Source organism: Calliphora vicina, chromosome 1 (assembly GCF_958450345.1).
Source record: "Calliphora vicina chromosome 1, idCalVici1.1, whole genome shotgun sequence".
Classification (NCBI taxonomy): Eukaryota; Metazoa; Arthropoda; class Insecta; order Diptera; family Calliphoridae; genus Calliphora; species Calliphora vicina.
The window spans coordinates 107,092,542-107,113,404 of NC_088780.1; the positions used below are offsets into that span (position 1 = coordinate 107,092,542).

The 20,863-nt window shown below is 29.4% G+C and overlaps 1 protein-coding gene across 2 annotated transcripts in view; it reads right to left on the bottom strand.

The window, feature by feature from the left end:
• Positions 1–18,627, bottom strand: part of LOC135963542 (band 4.1-like protein 4) — a 131,803-nt gene extending 113,176 nt beyond the window's left edge. For both annotated transcript variants that reach the window (XM_065515455.1, XM_065515454.1), the window contains exon 1: positions 18,504–18,627. In XM_065515455.1, coding sequence (XP_065371527.1) covers positions 18,504–18,587 — 84 coding nt within the window. In that variant the 5' untranslated portion in view covers positions 18,588–18,627. The remainder of the gene's footprint in view (positions 1–18,503) is intronic.
• Between the last annotated feature and the right edge of the window lie 2,236 nt (positions 18,628–20,863).

Here is a 20,863-nt window from a genome sequence, read left to right on the forward strand (position 1 = left end):
TTAAAATCGTATATATCACAGCCTATTATCAATAGCAATAATCTGAAAAGTATATTTGACAGTTGAAAATATGGGGGCTTCTTGTAATGAGCAGAGCAATCAGGGGCAAAATTCTCGAAAATATAACAAACTTTTCTAAAAATTAAAATCTTATTTTGTATTTTTTGAATGAATTTGCAAGTTTGGGCGAAATGATTTTAAGAGACTAACGAATATAGTTAAATTCACACAATGGACTATAGGGTGCAGACTTCCAAAAATAATGTTTTACAAATTTGCTGTAAAATTAAGAAAAATGTTGTATCTAGATGAATTAAAAAGACCAAAAGTTTTCTGCAATGTTGTCAACATTTTTAGTTGCTGTTGTCTGTCTGTAAACGACAAGGTATATTTGTTATTGTTGATATTGTCGTCCAGACATGCTGGTAGACAAACGTGCAAATAATCATTGTATTGCTGTTTCTTTATCTACACACACCGGCTTTTGTTTTTTTATTTATTTAAATTTTTATAATAAAAAAAAAACTCTTGTTTATATTTTAATAACTGTATACAGCAACTACAACAATTTAACAAACAAAAAAAAAAACAACTAAAGCAAAATTAAAACAAAAAAGCAATTCAAAAACGTTTTTGTTTCACTAAGTATGTATTTAAGCCGACTGTGCAGAAAGAACATGCTGAAAATTATAGAAAAACAGACCCATGAAGTACAAATTAAGCAAAAAGTTGAAAAGTTATTTTGCCTTTAAGGTCTTTTCCATAAGGTTTTATTTTTGTCGCACTCAAAACGGTGTTTGTAGATGCCGTTTGTTGTTTGCTGACAACGTGCCGATTCATATTGTTGCTGGTAGAAATTCTTGTGTAGATTCAAAACTTCCTTTAACTTGATTTAATTTTTTTTTTTTTGTAAAGAGTTTGTTCTGTATGACATTTTTCCCATTTATTGTTGTGTGAGCTCAAAACAAATTATTTATTTTTATATTTTAAACTTTTTTTTTTGTAAACACTTGGGTCACGTTTTATGATTTCACAACTTAACACTGTTAACGTAACCGGCATTTTAAGAGTTTATCTTGTGGTTTTATTTAAGCAATTGCTACATGGTATTTGGTTTTTAACAAATTTTTTTTTTCAAATTTTAAGAAAAATATAAATTATCATATGCAGACGTTGATTTATGGTAATAATGTTAGTAAAATGCCTAAAAAATCATAAAGTTGTAATTTCAAAAAAGGTGGACATAAGTGTAATCAGATTTTAATAAAATTTCTACTATACAACTCTTTTATAGTTTGGACTTAATAGCATATTGGAGGACGAGATCAAAAGGCCCCAAAGGTATCCACTTTATGTATTTTAATTATCCCAATTTTGTGTTTTTCCTAAATATTGTGCTATATATGGTTGAAGTCTACAAAAACCTAAATTATCACGTATAGATTTATCTTATAGCTTACAAAGTATTCGCTTTTTATACAGTGAAAACGTGCAAGAAAACAATAATTACTGCGAATTGTTAATTTTGCATCCATTCATTTGGCTAGTGGATAAAGATAAGGTAGATATCGAATCAGATAGGGAATTTTGCATCGTTTTTAATTTTGCATCCGGTGTGCCCCACTTTGTGGGCTTGTGACTGTTCTGAACGTTGCTCTATAAAATCCAAATTCAAAACCATTAGAAATTACAGATTTTATTTCACCTACGGAGCGCTGTGGCACGGTTCCTTTTTTACAAATTATGACCGATCGTATATTACGCTAAAGTTATAAGATTTTTGTTTTAGTTTTATTGTTGAAATAATTCAATAATATTAATTTTTGTACTCAAATTTTTAAGCAATTTAAAAATCCATTAACAGACATTACCTTTATTTAGCAATAACAATTTATTAGGCTTTTAAACCAAAAAAAAAAAACATTACATTCATTAATTAGTTTCATTTATTTTCATTATTTCTTTACAGTTTTATATGCCGCTAATGCGTATTAACCAACAAATAAAGTAAGTTTACCTTGAAAATTTCTTTAAATCTAACACCACTAACACCTACGACAAAAATCCATTATTTCAAACTACTTATGGCGTCATGTTTAAACTTAATAAAAAAAAATACTGAAATATAAAACATGAATTTCTCTACAATACTTAAATCATGTGGAAATAAAAATACAAATAATTGTGTAGAGGTTTATTTGAATTTATTATCCAAAGCTAAAGTATATTGACAAACAAATACTCATGAAAGTACCAGTCAGTACACGAGTCTTGACATTGAAACAGCCAGGGTCTCATAGATTTTTTTAGTTTGTTAGCAACTGCCAGTGTATCACTAAGGTACTTGTCATACTCTTGAGGCACTTCAAATGTCAACTTGAAAATGTATATTTTTCAAATACATACTTATTTTGTTCATAAATTATTTTCAAATTAAGCTACAGTCATTAAAATGCATATTTGTAAAGATTTTTTCAGCACAGCATAAATTTTACGAATAAGTACATATTTTTTTCATTTATATTATAGCAATTCGTGTCACATTTAAAATATTATATTTAAAGTTCATTTGAATATAGGGATGATTTATTCGAAAGTTCACAGAGGGTCAGATTTGTCATCTTGATATAGCCAAACCCAACATTTTAAATTTTTATGTTGAATATACAAAAGTCTATAATTAAGCGTTTCCGAACTTTATATTTAAATAAAACAAAGAGATATCATCGATATTTTGTATTCATTAGAAAGGCCTACCGATGCCTTTATGTTGCATCCGAAATGTAAATATTCCATGACTCTGGCTCATAAATAACACTGAAATTGAACGATGCTGGCATGAGGGCCGCTTGATTAGTGGCTTATTCGCATATACCTGCAACTTAAGAAAACCCCACAAAAGTCTAACGCACGATCTCGGTGGCCAGTTCAAATTATCTCCTCGTGAGATTACCATGTCCTCAAATAGCTCGTGCAGAATGTTCAATGTGGTATTAGCTGTATGGTATATAGCGCATGTTGAAACCTTTGTTATCGTCCTAAATTCTATAATTTTGTTTGTTGACGTACCCATTCATCCAGAAATAGGCCTTATCGCTGACGATGATTTTCTGATGAAAAACGAACAGAAAATACATGAACGTATTTTTAACAGAAAATTCGACAATTGTAGTTTCAACAATATGGCCACTATCAACTGTCATATTGTTGTCACAGTTCCGAAATCCCTATTGAAAGAACCTCTATATTGATGACTGAAAAGCCCCTTCTAAGTATATCTCTACAGATTTTTAAGCTTGACACTCTTCTAGTTTTGGTGTATAAATCCTAATTTTTTTAAATTTGCAAGATGTCATCATTTTGGACCGGATAAGGTCATGAATAGTATTTATAACAAAACCGACTTTTTAAAAACCGGTTTGTGGGTTAACCAAAAATTGCCCATTTTTAAGATAAAGTGCTAAGTCCATTTTATTTTGTAAAAGTTTCAAAATTATTATCTCATTTACATGGAATTGAATATAAATAACTACGTTACTAAATATATAATATTTGATTTAATTATTGATTTAGTTTTCTCATTAAATTTCAACAAAAAAGAGAAAATCATAATTTTTTTAATAAAATATTTGATCATTTTGAAATTTAGTATCACTTTGACTTTGTGATATGAAACAGAAAATCCTATACGATGCAAAAGCACTTATTCTTAACAGTGATTATTTTTCATACCAAATAAGTAATAAAATTGCATTAACAGATTTCAAAAACATTTAAAATCAAGGATTTTAGATAGTTGTTTGTCTCTCTTGTAATATTTCTAAAAGGAACATTGCACGTTTATACACTAAGCTAAAGAAATGATTAATAAAATTGACTTTTAGGAACAAAATATACTAATGAAGTCAAATTTGTTGAAAGAAGGTATGTACATCAAATTCAATTTAACGTTTGGTAAAATCATCACTAAGTTTTTAAAGAATCATTAGTAAGATTTAGCCTAAACTGCTAGAATTATGCGGAAGTTAATTTTAAATAGTTTCATTATGTGCTATTGATTCTGAAAAACTTTTTAATTAAACTCATTATTCACTACTATTTAGAATCATTGTAATTCTTAAAAAATTGTATCGAATGTGGTTTATATTGTATATCAGCAGTTTAGGACCAAGTGCTTGATATAATGTGTATATAAATAATATAAAAAAATCACCAAACATGAGATTTATTCATTTTAATCCAAAATTTTAAAAACCGATTAACTGAGTGATATTATCTGGATCCTTATAGATAGCGGAGTCGATTAAGCCATGTTCGACTGTCTGTTGAAATCAACTTTCCTTACATACATACACGATTCATACATCAATATATCCGGAATTCTTCCGGCTCGGTTGCTATTTAAAATCGAAAAAATCGGTCCACAAATGGCTGAGATATAAGGAAAAAAACAGGACAACCTCGATTTTTGACTTATATCAGGATTACTAAGTCATTAATATTGACAATATGGATAACTAATGATAGATATTTCAAAGACCTTTGCAACGATGTATATAAGACCAACCTACATTGGGTCAAAATCGGAAAAAATATTTATATATTATATAAATATATTTTTTTTTGCTAAATATTAAAAAAAATTTAAAAAACAAAATTTTTTTTAAATTCTAAAAAGAATTCGAAAAAATTTTTTTCCAAAAAATTAAAAAAAAACTTTTTGAAAAAAAATAAATTTTATTTTGAAGTATAATTTGGTGAAGGGAATATAAGATTCGGCACAGCCGAATATAGCTTGTTTTTTTAAAATATTTGTTTATATTGTTTAATGTTCCTAGAACTCTTTTCAAGTATTTGATTAAATATTACTGGAGTATGTGGCGATGTGTGTAAATTTATGTATGTACTTGTTGTACTTGCAGATTGAATAATGGTTTTGTACATATTTGTCTATATATCTGGGATCTTCTTAATAAACAAATATGCGTGTTCTCTCTCTACATATATGTACGCACGTGTAAGAACTGAAAGTGGGCTTATATTTGTGTGTATATTCTAAACGTGTTCTCTTTGGTAACCAAGTTATTCAAATCACGTCATCTTCTTATACAACTAGCGTTGAATGTACTAACTCATTCGCGTTAAATTCATATTTATACACAAATATTTACATAAATCAGGCAGATTTGTAGTATCTGCAAATCAGAGTTTTAAAGGAATTGTTAAACATGCATTTTGATTAGTTGATGCAAGAACTAGTTCAAAAGTATTACATTGTTGAGAAAAAATGATAAGTATGACTCGAATTTATAGGCAAAATGCATGTTTTTTTCCGAACTACCAAATACCAGTTATATCCCACGCTGGATCGTTTTCAAAGTTTTTTTTTTCCATCGTAGCACCGTGTAATCGATATTTTGTTATATTTTAATTCAAAAAGTATATTTAAAAAGAATTCCTTCCCGTCCAATACCTGAAAGTTGTCTTCTATTAAACCTTCTTGACGACAAACTCAACAGTATTGTCTGGATTGTTGTCTTTTATGAAAACATTTTGACGACAAGATAACACAAGGCAATAAAATCGAAAAAATTTTAAAAACAAAATTTTTAATTCCATGGAGAGTTTTTTTAAAAAATGTTTAAAGGCCTGTTTCAAGATGTCAAAAGAAAAATTAGTCAAACAAATTGTATGAAAACTATTCGAAAGAATTTTAAAAACTGAGTCTTTTTCATACAATTTCTTTCGACTCAATTTTCTTTCGACATCGTGAAACAGGTCTTAAGTAAAATTATACATTTTTTTAGATGTTTCTCCACATAATTAATTAAAAAGAGTTCGTCCGATGTTATTAAAATAAATTAAAAAAAATTGAGATTATACAACCTTAAATCCGTTTATATATTGCGTTTCAATCGGCACAGTAGTTTCGGAGTTATAATTAAAAATTGAAGCAAAACATATATTTTTTATGTTGAAATAACAAATTTTTTTGTTTTAAAGAAATTATGAAAAATCGAAAACGGCAATAATTGTTCAGATTTATTACTTTATCGCAAAGCCACATGTAATAGAAACAAAATAAGATATCGGTCATAAATATCTATTGATTCTTTTCGAATTTATTCACAATTAAGTGAATTCGCTCATTTTCACAAAATTTTAGTATTTTGTTTGATATACATAAAATTGAGCAGTTCTTCTTTCGGTTGATTGAATTTTCAAAACATTTTCACCGTGCTATGTTTAAATTTCTTAGATTTTGGACGAACCACACAAAAATTCAGAAGCATTTAAAATTGTAGCATGTCTGAGGTGCCCTAATTTTAGACCTCACAGCGCAGGTTTTGAGGATTGTGTGTATAAATAATTATTCCTGCCAATGATCGTTGATGCAATATTAGAGTACATTTTGAGAAATTGATCAATGAAAACGAAATGGGCGACATTGTCCTCCAAATAATTGAGAATGCTATTGATAAGCAAACTCGGTCCATCAATGGCTTGAATATGATAAATATCCCCAGACAGTTATATTGGATTTTTTTCTTTGATAATTATCATTTCTCATAAATTAACGATTTCAGTCTTTTAATTTCCCTTTTGGTATTTATTGCCACAATGTGGTAGGGATTGAATCAATTTCTATACATTTTACATACATATACTGTACTTAGTATATGTACTCGTACTTTGGTACTTACTTACATATGTACGCAATTTAAATATACTTAATTGTAATGCCGTTCGTTGTTGTCGTTGCTGTCATTGTTGTACTTGTACTTAAGACAGGTATTTGAACTTGTCAAACATGTTTCAACTTTATATAACACTTGATAAGTCAATTTGATTAAGTATCTGGTACTTTTTTTTTTATTCGTAAGTACTATTGTGAACACAAGTATGTATTATTATTATTATTATTTGCTGCTGCTGCTATAATTTTGCCAGCGGCGTGTTGGTGCTTTAAAATGAAACCTGAAGAAATTATTTATTTATAACAAATCAAATGTTGTGCCAATAATAGAATATAAGGGCAAGTTCTGGTTAATATGTAACCAGTGTATAGGAAGTGTATTACAGTTGTTAATGTATTGAGTATTTGGGTACTCAGTATACTGTATATTTTGCAATACCTAAAAGTATCTAATCAATAACGAAAAAACTAAAATGAACTACTCTGTTTAGGAACTAAACATTTTTAATGTCCCCCTTGTATGGGGACCAGTGACAAATGTTGCCCGATTTTCGCTATACTTTATAGTATAATTTCAGAGTACTTAGAACTAATTTGTGCAACATTTTTGATTGCTCAAACAGTATTCCGGGGAGACATTTGTAAGGCGACTATGTGAAATCATGGACCGATATTGCCCATTTTCAATACCAAACTAACCTTATCAACCGAGAGTATTTGTGGAGCAGCCACACAGCCTTTCGTTTGGGCCTTATCGTGTTTTCAACAGCCAGATGGACGGAAAAAGCTAGATCGTCTTAGAATCTTATGAGGTCCCAGGATTTATATACTGTTTGGTTCTGTGGCCAATATTTCGATATGTTACTACGGAATGATTTAATAGTGGGAATAAAAAGTATTGAGTAGCATCCAAAGTACACAAAAATATGTATTGAGTAGTCAAAACTTTTCACATTTTACACCTTTAAAGTGTTTTTCTATGTGAACTCTTTAAATAATAAAGTTACTTCAGTTATCTTTTTGGGCGTGGTGATCCACATACGCTTAAAATCCGGCATGTCCTGGGATACCTTTCGTGTGTCCTTTAATTCTTTTTTTTCAAGAGCCCAATACATTTCCACAGGCCAAAGTTCTGGACAGTTGGTTGGATTTGTCTCTCGTTGTACAAAATTTACATTATTGTTGAAGGGCCTTTTTTCCATAGTGCCAAGTCAGGCCAGAAATATGAAGGCACTCTGTGCCTTTTTAAGAAAGGTAAAAGCTGTTTTTGTAGGCAATCCGTAATATATATTTCTGTGTTTATCGTGCCTGGTGTGACAAATGATTGGCTTCTTTTACCACAATTGCAAGAAACAGAAGAAACTTTTTGGGGATTTTTTTTATCCGGTATAGTTCTTGACATAAGTTTGACCTCAATTATTTTCGCTCGTTATTTTGCTTTTTAGTGCCCCGATCTAAGGGTTGCGGGTTCGATTTCTGCCAGAGACTCTTGGTGTTTCTGCAGACAAGCAAAACGATTCGCAGTTCGTGTGTTTTTTAAAGTTCCTTAACGCATTGCGATGTGGAACTTTGTGAACTTTATACGACTTCAGCCAAGCATTAGCTTTGGCTCTGCGTACAAAATAATCAGATCATTTAACTTTACGAGTTGCTATTCTGATAGAAGTGTTTGGTGCTCTTCGAAAGTGATGTTCGACTTCTATTGCCTTACCAATATCTGTGAGACCTTTTTTTCTTCCTGATCCTTTCATGATCAAGTTTTCCCTATAATGTTTAATGGCTTTGGAAACCTTCAGATCTTTTGCTTTTTATTTGAAAGTCCATTTTGGTTTTAAATATTTTTTCACGTACTTTTTTTCGGTGACCATTTTTACCGAAATAATAGTAGAAAATTAATGATTTATAAAAGATTATATCTGACATAATTTATTAAAAAAATATTAATTTGTAGGACCAAGGATAAGTTTTGGCTGGAATAGTGTGTATACGTTTTTTTGATTCACTCTTTATTTTACTAAAAATTAGAGTACAATAATAGCATTCATGATAATACAGCATGTTGTTAAATTCATTAGTGTTTTACTTTATACGAACTGCAAAATCTACTTCTTTATCGCTTCTTTGGAAGTTGTTTTTTCGCTATACAAAGCAAAGTAGTTGATACCCGTTATACCTTCAATTCCGTACTATTGTTTGCTTTTACATAATTTCAATTTATTAAATATTTATCAATATTTGTGCACATTATTTAATGCCCCCATAAACGTTTCCTTTTTTTATTTTCGTATTTTAACATTTCAATTGTTTTGCTCAACCTCCTACAAAACAAATTAAGCTCCCCATTTGTTCATTACATCCGTTTGTTTCTCACCCCTAACAATAATGGACTTATTGCTGATTTAGCAAAAAAAAAATATATAAAAATTGTGTGGAAAAAACACAACACAAAACAAAAAAAGATACTAAAATGGCAAAAGTCTCATCAATAAATGGAGTAAAGTGACAGTTGGCAAAAATAATGTGTTCAATTTCATTTATTCATTCGTTCATTCATTCATTCATTTGGAATTGTGTGATGTAGTTGTTGTTCATTGTTCAAATTATATTGTACAAAGTACAGTGACTGTGTATTTGTTCGTTCGTTAGTTTGTATGAATGAAACATTGAACATATGAATTGAATGAATGTGTTTTGTAGTTGAAATATTTTTACTTAAACGTTTATGACCCCAAATGACAGATGTAATTTGTAATTTACGAATTTATATTGAACATAAATAAAATAAATATTTATTGATTTATTGTTCGTTTAAAAACATTAAATAATAAATTTGTGGCTGTGGGGAGTAGGGATTGTGTACAAAAATAAAAAATAAGTTAGAATACAATATTTGGCTGTGTTTAATATTAAATACCCTCCATCACAAATTTAAGGCAAAGTGTGGACAAAGGTTAACTCTTTGCGGTTTGGTGGTTAGTTTACTAACCACATTTTCCATAGTCTTTAAAACATAGTTTATTGTCATCTATTGCCATTTTGCTAAACAATTATATTTGTTAAAGTCATCATTTATGATTTTTTGCTCTGGTTAGATAAATATATTAATTTGAAAATATTGTAAAAATCAGTTTGTTTAAGAGACTTTTAATTCAATAAAAAAAGCACAGAGTGTGTGTTTATTGTTCATCGAATTCAGTGTGTGGTCAGAAAATTTAGTCAAAAATATTCGATTTCCAAAAAATTTATACGAACCAAACATTTTTATCATAGTTATTTTTAATGTCAGTGGTTAGTAAACTAACCACTTCACCCCACAAAAACCTAGGAATGGGGTGGTTTTTTGTTAATGTTTTGATCAATTTTTTCTTACTTTTTATAATAAACTAACCTTGATTAAAGTAAAAATTCAATTGTTTTGATTTTAAACTTATACACAAAAAAGCGTGGCTAAAAGAGTTAAAGGTTTTTGTTGTGACTAGAGTGTCCAAAAAACCGGAAAATTTAAAAAACCGGTTTCCGGTTTAACCGAAAAAGTGTGTTTTTGAAAAAACCGGTTTCGATTATTATCTTTTAAAAAAACCGGTTAAGCGGTTTCGGTTTTTGCTTTCAAAAAAACCGGTTAACCGGTTCATATTAAATTTTTATTTAATGGAAATTTAGCCTTTGAATTCTTTATGCAACTATTTTATATCTTTTACGATATTTTTTTTTTTTTTTTTAAAACAAACACAAACTGCGAAGCGTTTTGCTTGTCTGCAGCTACACCCAGAGTCTCTGGCGGGAATCGAACCCGCAAACCTCAGATTAATAGTCCAGCACACTATCGACTAGTCTATCAGGGCACCCATGTTGTCAATGTTGTCAAATGCTACAATTTTCTATAAAATAAATCAATATTTTTAAAAATGGTATCAAAGTTTTTAATAAATATGTTTGAATAAGCTTTAGAAAATAAATTTAATTAAAACCGGTTAACCGTCTTCCAAAAACCGGTTTGTCAAAAAACCGAAAAGTTAAAAAAACCGAAACCGCTGGAGTTTACAAAGATAAAAAACCGGTTTTCGGTTTCGGTTTTGGATACTCTAGTTGTGACTCAATTTTGCATATGAATTAAGGAGTGAGATCGAAAAAAAATCTTAACATACAAAAATGTTAAAAAAGAAATCACTAAACCTACAGTCTTGATTTTTATATTTGATTGAAATTATTACAAAAAATATTATTTTTATAGTTCTAATCAATAGTGATGAATTTATGAACCTTTTCCAGAAACCCTTCCATTAAGGTTTTTATAGAGCATTCTGTCACTTTGTTCGAACAGGTTGTCCATCCCCGTTTAAAATCTACCACACTTTTGGACACTTTTTTGTGCTCTTCAATTCTCTTTTAACAAGATCCCAATATCTCTCCACTGGCCTTAGTTCCAGGCAGTTTGGAGAATTTGCCTCTCTTGATACAAATACCACATTATTGATCTTGTACCACTCAAGACCTTGCTTACCATAGTTTCCGGATGCCGAATCAGGCTAAAAAGAAGTGGGCACATTAAGAAGGAAGCATTCTCTTCTGTAAACATTCTTTTATGTAAATTTCGGTATTTATAGAACCCTTTGCAACTAATGTTTGGCATCTTTTGCCGCATATTGCATGCCATACCAAGAACTTTTTGGAAACATTTTCTGCTTTTAGGTCCTAAACTTTTCTACAACAATCCCTCGAGCATCAGAAACATAAAACAAGTAAGGAAGTATGGTCGGTCAAGCCCGACCATATAATACCCTACACTAAGTAAAAGAGCAAAAACATTTTTCTTTTAAAATTTCAATAATTTAAATTTTTGAGTGATTTTCGGAAGTGGGCCTTATATGGGGGCTATGACTAATTATGGACCGATCGCCATGAAATTAGGTCGTGTGATTTTTGTCTATATTAAAGTTAACTATGTTGAATTTTGTGTGTATACCGACATTTTTAAGCGATTTATGCACGTTAAAGTGATTTTTGGAAGCGGGTCTATATGGGAGCTATGACTAATTATGGACCGATCGTAACAAAATTTGGTGACATGAATTTTGTGTATATAAAACTTATTTGTGTAGATACATATATAAATTAAACATTTATGACCGATAAAGTCCAATTTCGAGAGGACATTTGTATGGGGGCTAGGTCAAATAATGGACCGATTTCAGTCAGTTTCAATAGACTTGGTCCTTGAGCCGAAAAAATAATATGTACCAAATTTCATCGAAATATCTTCAAAGTTGCGGCCTGTACTCTGCGCACAAGGTTTACATGGACAGCCAGCCAGCCGACCAGACGGACGGACGGACATCGTTTATTCGACTCAGAAAGTGATTCTAAGTCGATCGGTATACTTTAAGGTGCGTGTTAGACCCACTATGGTGGTGTAGGGTATAAATATTGACCCGGAAGCTGCGAAAAATTGTCCATACGTACGTTTCGTCATCCATTATGCAGCAGGTATATTTTTTGTATAAAATATGACTTCAATTTCTGTGCTCTAAATTTTTAGCAGAACTTTTTGAGCCTTGTATGTTTTTAAAACTGCATTGGCTTTAACTTTGCTAACCGGGCTGCATTCCTACCAGATGTGTTGGGAGCTCTTTTGAAAATGCTTTCTATTTATTGGCTTTAGAAACATCATGTGGACCATTCCTTATACCAGAACCAGGTTTTCTATCAACGCACAAGTTCTCCCAATACATTGTAATTCAGTAATCATTGTAATCAGTTTGAAGGCACCCCTTTGATTGTTTGACCAACTTTTTGTAGGACAACATTGGGTTTTGTTGAAAATATTTAATCATTTTAGCAGGCACTTTTTGCTCATCACTTTTCTATAAATATTTATGACCGATATAGCCCTATTTCGGGAAGGAATTTGTATGGGGGCTAGGTGAAATAATGGAACGATTGCAGCCAGTTTCTAAAAGCTTCATCCTTGGGCTGAATCAAATGTATGTACCAGATTTTACTGAAATATCTTCAAAATTGCGAACTGCTCTTTGCTCGTAAGGTTTATAGGGACAGCCAGCCAGTCAGCCAGAAGGATGAACGGACATCGTTTAAGTCATTCTAAGTCGAGCGATAGATATACTTTAAGGTGCGAATTAGACTAGTATTATTGGCCGTTACAAACATCAGCACTCCCCATTATGGTGGTGTAGGGTATAAAAATAACTCATAGTTTGGTCCTTAACTCTATTTCTACTAGACCGATTGTGCTGATTTGCAATACCAAACTACTTATGACAATAATAAAAGTGTTTGTAATTTCAACATTTTTCATTTGCGACACAATATTCGGGATCGTTAAATATAGCAGAGTCGATATAGCCTGCCCGCCTGTGTGTTGAAATCAACTTTACGTAGCCCCCAAACAACTTACTTACATGATTCATACATCAATATATCCAGTATAGTCCCGGTTCGGTTAGTATTTAAAATCAAGAAAATCGGCCAACAAATGACTGATATATAAGAAAAAACTAGGACAACCTCGTTTTTTTCCTATTTTTGATCTATATCTGGATTACTAAGTCATTAACATATACAGTATGAATATCAAATGATAGATATTTCAAAGACATTTCCAACGCCGTATAAAACACACCAACTAATGATTGGAGTGTATATCGAATAATAAGAACAAAACATTTCGGAAGCTTTACACAAAATGTAGCACTCACCCTCTCCCTCATAAAATACGTGATTTTTATATGTTGAGTTCCCATTTGGGTACAGGTTTCTGTGTAATTAGAAGCTCCTCTTCAGATAATGAAAAAATTCATTATTAGTTTACTTCTAAGTAATGCATATTTTATGTACTAGTCATAGAAAAGTATGTTGTTTGAATTGCAAGTCATTATCAAGTTTATGCTGGGTAACCTAAGTATTTCACACAAACTATGGCTGGTTCTTTTAAAATGAATAGATTTTGGTAATTTGAACAGTTTATAATCATTTCGTAGTTAACGAAATTTATTATACTTAATACGCATTTAATTAATTGCTATGATTTAATGTGGAATCACCAATTTTAGTTTAACAACAGAAACATATTTTTATTTGATATTTAGTAGGGTATTCAATCGATTAACCGTTAATCGGTTAACCGATTAATTTTAGACGGTTAACTGTTCGAATAATTTGAAATTGCCGATTTTCAAATAACAAATAAACCAATTAATTTGTGTCGATTAACCGATTAACCGAAAATCCTTTTTTTTGCACTTAAAAAAATGCTTTTGTATTTATTTATCCGTTTCAATTCAAATACAAATTTCAAATTAAAATTAGATATTTTTTGAACATCCTATAAACATGATTAGTGAGTTGTATAACAACTGACATATTTAATTTACATGTATTTGAAACTTTGTTTATATTTCCATGTATAGACGAAACTTTTTTTTAAATGAGTATTTTATCATAACTAAACGAAGCTATTAAATTAATCAAAATCTAAAACAATCCAAAAAGGAATATTCTTTATCATGCTTTTGAGAGTTTTTTTCCAAGAAAAGTTTTATTAAATCTAAAGAAAAAAATCGTTTAAATTATATTCTTTTTATAAAAGATTATTTCAGAAGATCTCACTAAAACCCTAAAAAAACTCACACATCGCTAATTTGCTGCAACAACGTCATAATTCAAAAAAAGTTGTTTCGAGAAAAACGTCTTTGAATATTTTATGACATTTTACTATTTCTTAAATAAATTTTCAACATATCATGCGAATTCAGAAATATAAATAGTAGATGTTAATATCTTTCTAATCTGTATTTAACCCAAATTTTTACTTATCAAATATACGAGAAAACATGAATTTTAATTTTGATGTTTACAACAAAAAAACACTCTCACACAAAAAATAATTGACTTCTTTGAAAAGTGATACAACTATATGAAAGATTATAGAACAGCGCATATTTTGTATTACTCAGTTCAAAAAACACGGATTTTGAGTTATGACGTTGTTGCAACAAGTAGGCGATATGTATACAAAAATGATCTCAAATACCTTATTTGCTGTTTCTATAAAATTAAAATAGAAATTATTCGGTTAATCGAATAATTTTAAATTAACCGATTATTAACCGAATAAATCTAAACCTCGATTAATTATTTGCTCGATTAACCGATTAAACCAGAAACCCGATTAATTGAATACCCTAATATTTAGCAAGTTAAGGTGAACTAACAAGTTTTAAACACTTAAAAATACACAATGACATATTTGTCAACAACTCTGCCACATTTGTACAACAGTAACAACAACAATACAACAGCAATCAGACCTAAATACACAATGAAATGGCAAATATTGGCAACATGAGAAAGTGTCATCAGTCACACAACAAACACTTAAAATATATACATACATGCATGCATAGTTACAAGTGATATAATGGTAGCATCATCATCGTATTTACGTACCATCACATATTATTATCACACATAAAAGCAAAAGCAACAATGAAACTAACAAATGTTTTTGTCATAGTTAATGTTTTGTTAGCACACTTCACCCGCTCCCCTCTCACACTACTCACCAGCCTAACACATGTTTACTAAAATATTTAGAACATTTAATACATCTACAAAAGAGACAGACAGACCAGACCGACCGACTGGCAGATAGACGGACAGACGGATAGACATCAGTTAGAAAGAAGTGTTAAAGTGTTGCAATGTAGTTGACTATATAAAATATGTAGAATAATGGTTTCAACACTGTACTGCGGCAACATCTGTGCAACACGTAACGTGTTGTAATGTGCGAACGAAACAGTAGCAATGAATATTTATTTGCATGACATTCTAACTTGCATACGTTTGCTAAAATGTTTTATTTTATTTTCACACATTTTAATGTAGAAAAAGAAAAAAAACAAACTCAATTGCCACAGAGTATTGGTGCCACAGGCTCATGTTACTCATTTAACTCTTGAAAAATAACAATATGACAGTTTAGTTGTCATTTGGTAATTTTTGTTGTAAACTATTTGCTAAATACTTAAATGTAGGTGTAATATTTGTATAGAGTACCATAGAAGACAGAATAATTGAATAAAAACAGACTAATTTCTTTCCTAATTCGATTCCAACCTATTTTGTAAAATAAAATTAATACTCTGAAAACATTCAAGAGTCAGCTCTGCTGAATCAGCAGTAGCTTGCGCTTGTCTCGTATCCCAAAAGAACGCGGAAATCACAATTACTCGAACCATGGGGCAGAATCGAAATTTTTGGAAATAAATCTGGTATTTCTAAACGGCTAATCCTCTCAGGGTGAAATTTGACATGGGAGTATAAGTTATTATTCGAGTTTAAGTTATTAAAATGGACCCTACAAATGCTCCAGCGGCGGTGCTATGGGGGCTCAAAGTGTAAAGTAACATGTAAATTTTTTAAACACGTGTAATTTTTTGTTTCCCATCCGATTTCAAAGATTTTTACATTTTTGGAAACCGCTCTGCTAGTTCTTGAAAAAACATGCTCGTGTCTGCTATTTATCTCTTAAAATTTTCAAGTTATAGGCATTTGAAAATTGAAATTTATCCACTTTTTTAAAAAAATATAGGCCGTACTTTTGGACCGAATGGACTCGAAGTTTTTTTTGTTAGTTAGACAACTAAATTACCAATAATATGTAAAAGATTTCAGAGCAATATCAATTACGGATGCAATAATAAACGATTTTCAATTTAAAAAATAGTAGATTTTTGCTGTTTTTAAAAAAAAAAAATTTCTTTAAGAATATATACAAATTTTATGTTTTTCTGTAAGGTATCTTTACGGAGAACATTTTGATATATAAAACATTTCCTATTTTTTAATCTGTCGCCCCTACGCCCTTCGGAATTTGACCAATTTTTTTTATCAAAATTTCAAGTTTGGACCACATGTTCTAAAATCCCAAATCAGGGTCAGATAATTGAAAGTAGTTTTGGAAACCCTTGTGTGTTCCCTATTTATAGCCAAAGTGTTTTCCCAGCCCCGAAGGAAATGTGGACTCTATGGGCAAAAATGTAAAAAAATAAAATTTTTTGGACTTTCGCTCCAACTTCCCTTTGACCATTTGACAAGTTTTTTACATTTTGTTATTTAGAATGAAAAATTTAAAAAACGGTTAAAATTTCATTGAGGTGTGTTAATAAATAAAGATTTTATTACATATTTATTGAGTTTGTAAAACGAAAATTTGCATCAAAATTTTAATAGGATTGCAATATTAGGAGCAATTTGAGATTTAAGATTTAAGTTAATTTTCAAGTCAATATCTCAATTATATTCAAAAATATGCCACTTTAAACCACCGTCCTTCAAAAATATTGCACTTTTTCATATTTTAATATGACTAACTCAGAACCATTGACTGGTTGTTAAATAAAATATGAAAAAAATGTATAAAAATGTTTTATTATGAAAAACGGACGGAGATTTAAAGTGGCATATTTTTTAAACTAATTGAGATATTGACTTGAATTTTGTTAGTTCAAAAATAAACTTATCTAAACAAAAATATAGAGCGCTTTCCAAAAATGTAAAAATCTTTGAAATCGGATGGGAAACAAAAAAATGGCACGTGTTTAAAAATTTTATATGTCGAAGGTACCCTACTTTGAGCCATAGCCATAGCGCCGCCGCTGGAGCATTTGTAGCATAAATTTTAATAACTTAAACTCCAACAGTCCTCGTCTATGCCCATGTCAAATTTCTAAACGGCTTATCCGATCAGAAATGCCAGATTTATTTCCAAAAAATTTCCATTCTGCCCCAGTGTGCATTGTAATAGTTGGATTTTGTTGGTACTCTTAAAATTATGTCATAGTTCCAGAACCTTTGAGATTTATGGGTGGTATATAAGTCCATGTCCTGATATTTTTCAAAATTTCTATTCTTAATGATTTAAATATATGAGGGTTTTATGTCAAGTTTCCAAAATACAATTTTTGTGTTAAAACATTTATATTGATAGATATCCCACTCGCATCCCACTAAGTGACCAAATAGGTCTTAAAGAAAAAGACCTAAGCTTTCTATTGAGAAAAAAGGGCCCATTTTTAAAAAAAAAATAGAAAAAAGTTTTTGATTTCGGGAAAAAAATTATTAAAATTTTTTTATTTTTTTTAAAATATTTTTCGAATATTTTTTTAAAATATTTTTTCGCAAGATTGAAGAAAGAGCTATTTAAACTATTTGGGACACATTTTGCTAAGAACAATAGATAATAAGTTACATGGATAAGAAAAAACACCTGCTTGCCAAAATGTCAAATTTTGACCCCCTCTAACTAAGAGAGTTCTGGACCGATCTTGTTGAAAAATTGAATTACTATCCAATTTGCACTACCTTAGTCCAAATTTCATCCCGATCGGAAGACAAGGATTTTACAAGTTGGTTCACTTGACATGAGATCCATATGTCTAAAATGGATCCATTGGATGTGTTTCTTTTTATAGTAGAAATTTAATTCGGAAATGACAAAAAATTCTTTAAATTTATATCAATATTTAAATGGACTACCAATAATCGTTGGGGTTTGAGAATGACACCAATGCTTTCTGTAATTTAATTATTTTTCAAAACAATTAATTGTTGTTATACTGATTTGCTTGAAAATCACAGTATTGTTACACAGAATGGGTTCTAGAAGTGCTTACGACATATCTAATTTCAAATATGTCCTTAACGAATAAGAAGTGCTTCTCATTATACTCGTTCTAAATTTCAATTATAAATACTTATCTACATATCTTAAACTATAATTACTTACCTTTATTTCATGTATAAAATCAGTTTCATCCAATAAATTTATGCGAACGGACATAATCCGTGATGGTCTACACAAGCAATGCATTTTTTATGATTTTTTTTTCTATTTTTTACAATACTATATATGTGAAATAATTTTCAATACAATTTTTTATTTATTTATTTTATAGTTGAATGTAACAACAATTTTCATCTATTATATTATTATTTTTGTTTGCGCTATTATTTACAAATATATTTTTCAATCACTAACAATTTAATTGAACTCATGCACACATGTAATATTTGAATGTATGAACAATATTACATTTTGTATTTTTGTATAGATGTTGTGATTTCAAATAGAAAATTTGCAATTTTTTCTAAATTTATTTAGTTTTACTTTGTTTATGGCTACATTATTTAATTTATTTAAAAAATCATTGTTGTTTTTGAAAGGGGAAACAATAGTTTATTTTTATTTATTTAGTTTGTTGTTGCTGTTATTATTTATTGTTGCTAAATATTGTTTTATGATTTTTTTTTTGTGCAAAATTTATAAATTTGTTGTAAAATTCTGGTTGCTGCTCTAAATATTAGATTTTTTTTGTTATATTTGTTTGAAGTGGAAAATTTGATTGGTGTTGATGATCTGGAAATAAAAAAAATTGAATAATAATTTATTAAATTTAATTATATAATAAGTAGTTGGAATAAATTAATAAAATTTAATATTTACAATATTTAAAAAACTTTAGAATATTCATATACATGCAGAGAAAGGATATAGTTATGACAAGGTAGCGTTAACTATACAATGTTCTACGCTTAAATATAGTTTCATAAGTTCAAATTTTAATTATTGTTAAACTCAGCCATAATATTGATTGTATTTTCATGTCATTATATGGTTATGCTACTATAGGGTTTTAGAGTTGTTTATACCCAACACTAAAAATATGGGAAATATATTGAATTTGAAACTCTCTTTGTAGCATATTGAAATATTGCTCGTAGAACCAAAAAGTATATATCGTCACCTAAAATGCAAAACAACTTTTCCTATCAAAAATAACCAAGTTATAACCAAAATTGAAACTAAAGTATCATCAAGTGTCTGATTTTCTTGAACAAAATAACGTATACGCTTTGAGTAATCATTTAATAAATCGTTTTTACCTTATTTTATGTAGTATCCTAATTTTTTTAAATAAATTAGTTGCAATTGAATATTTTTTGCATTCTTAATGAAAATTTAATGAAGAACCTTTTTTAGTTTAAAAAAGTAATTGTTAGTAATTAAAATAAAAAAAAACATAGTAAAATTAAAAATGTATTTATAAACTGCTTTTATTTAAAACAAACAAATATTTTTAATTAAGTTATTATTTTTTCATAAAAATTTATATTGATGATACGTTTTTTTGTTTCAGAAAATAGCAATTCAAAAAAATGTAAGCCACATATCTTAAAGTGTGCTTTGAAAAAATTAGTTTTTTTATAAAATATATTTCTAGAGTCATTGTAATTCAGATTTGAAAATTTTGTTTCAATATCTCAAGTAGTTTTCATTTTATATTGTTTTTTGCTCAAAATCGGCCATATAGAACCAGAGTTATGACCAAAATGTGTGACAACTGATATATTTCGAAATTCGTTTGCTATTTTCATAAAATATATAATAAAATGAAATTTTTACACATTTTACTTGTGATAAAAATACAAGCTCTGTTAACAAATGCTCTGTTATAGAATGGGACCATGGTTTCTCCCAGCCCCCATACAAACAAATCACAAAACGAAATTTTGTTTGGATCGGACATAGCCCACATATATGTATATGGGGGATTTAATGTCAAGTGAACCAACTTTTGAAATCGATGTCTTGTGGATATATATCAAAATTTTGAAGAAAAAAAATTCGATTTTAAAAAAAAGTCAAACATTGTATGTCTTAAGTTGCAAAATATTTATTTTCATAGAAAGCTCTTAAAGGAATAGGCCTAGGTTTTCCCTTGAGCAAAAAAATTCAAAAAAGGGTCCATTTTGAAAAAAAGTTAGATTTTGCAACAAAAAAAATTAAAAAATTGTATGTCTTCTGTTACAAAATATTTATTTTGATAGATATCCCACTAAGCGACCACAAAGGTCTTTAAGGAAAATATCGAAGTTTTCTTTTGAGCAAAAAAAAAATAAAATTTAATTTTAATTAATTAATTTTGGAAAAATAGTTCGATTTTGCAACAAAAAAAAAAGTAAAGCTTTTATGTTTTGAGTTACAAAACATTTATTTTGATAGATATCCAACTCGCATACCACTAAGAGACCAAATAGATCTTAAAGAAAACTATATTTCTTTTGAGAAAAAATAAAAAAGGCCCA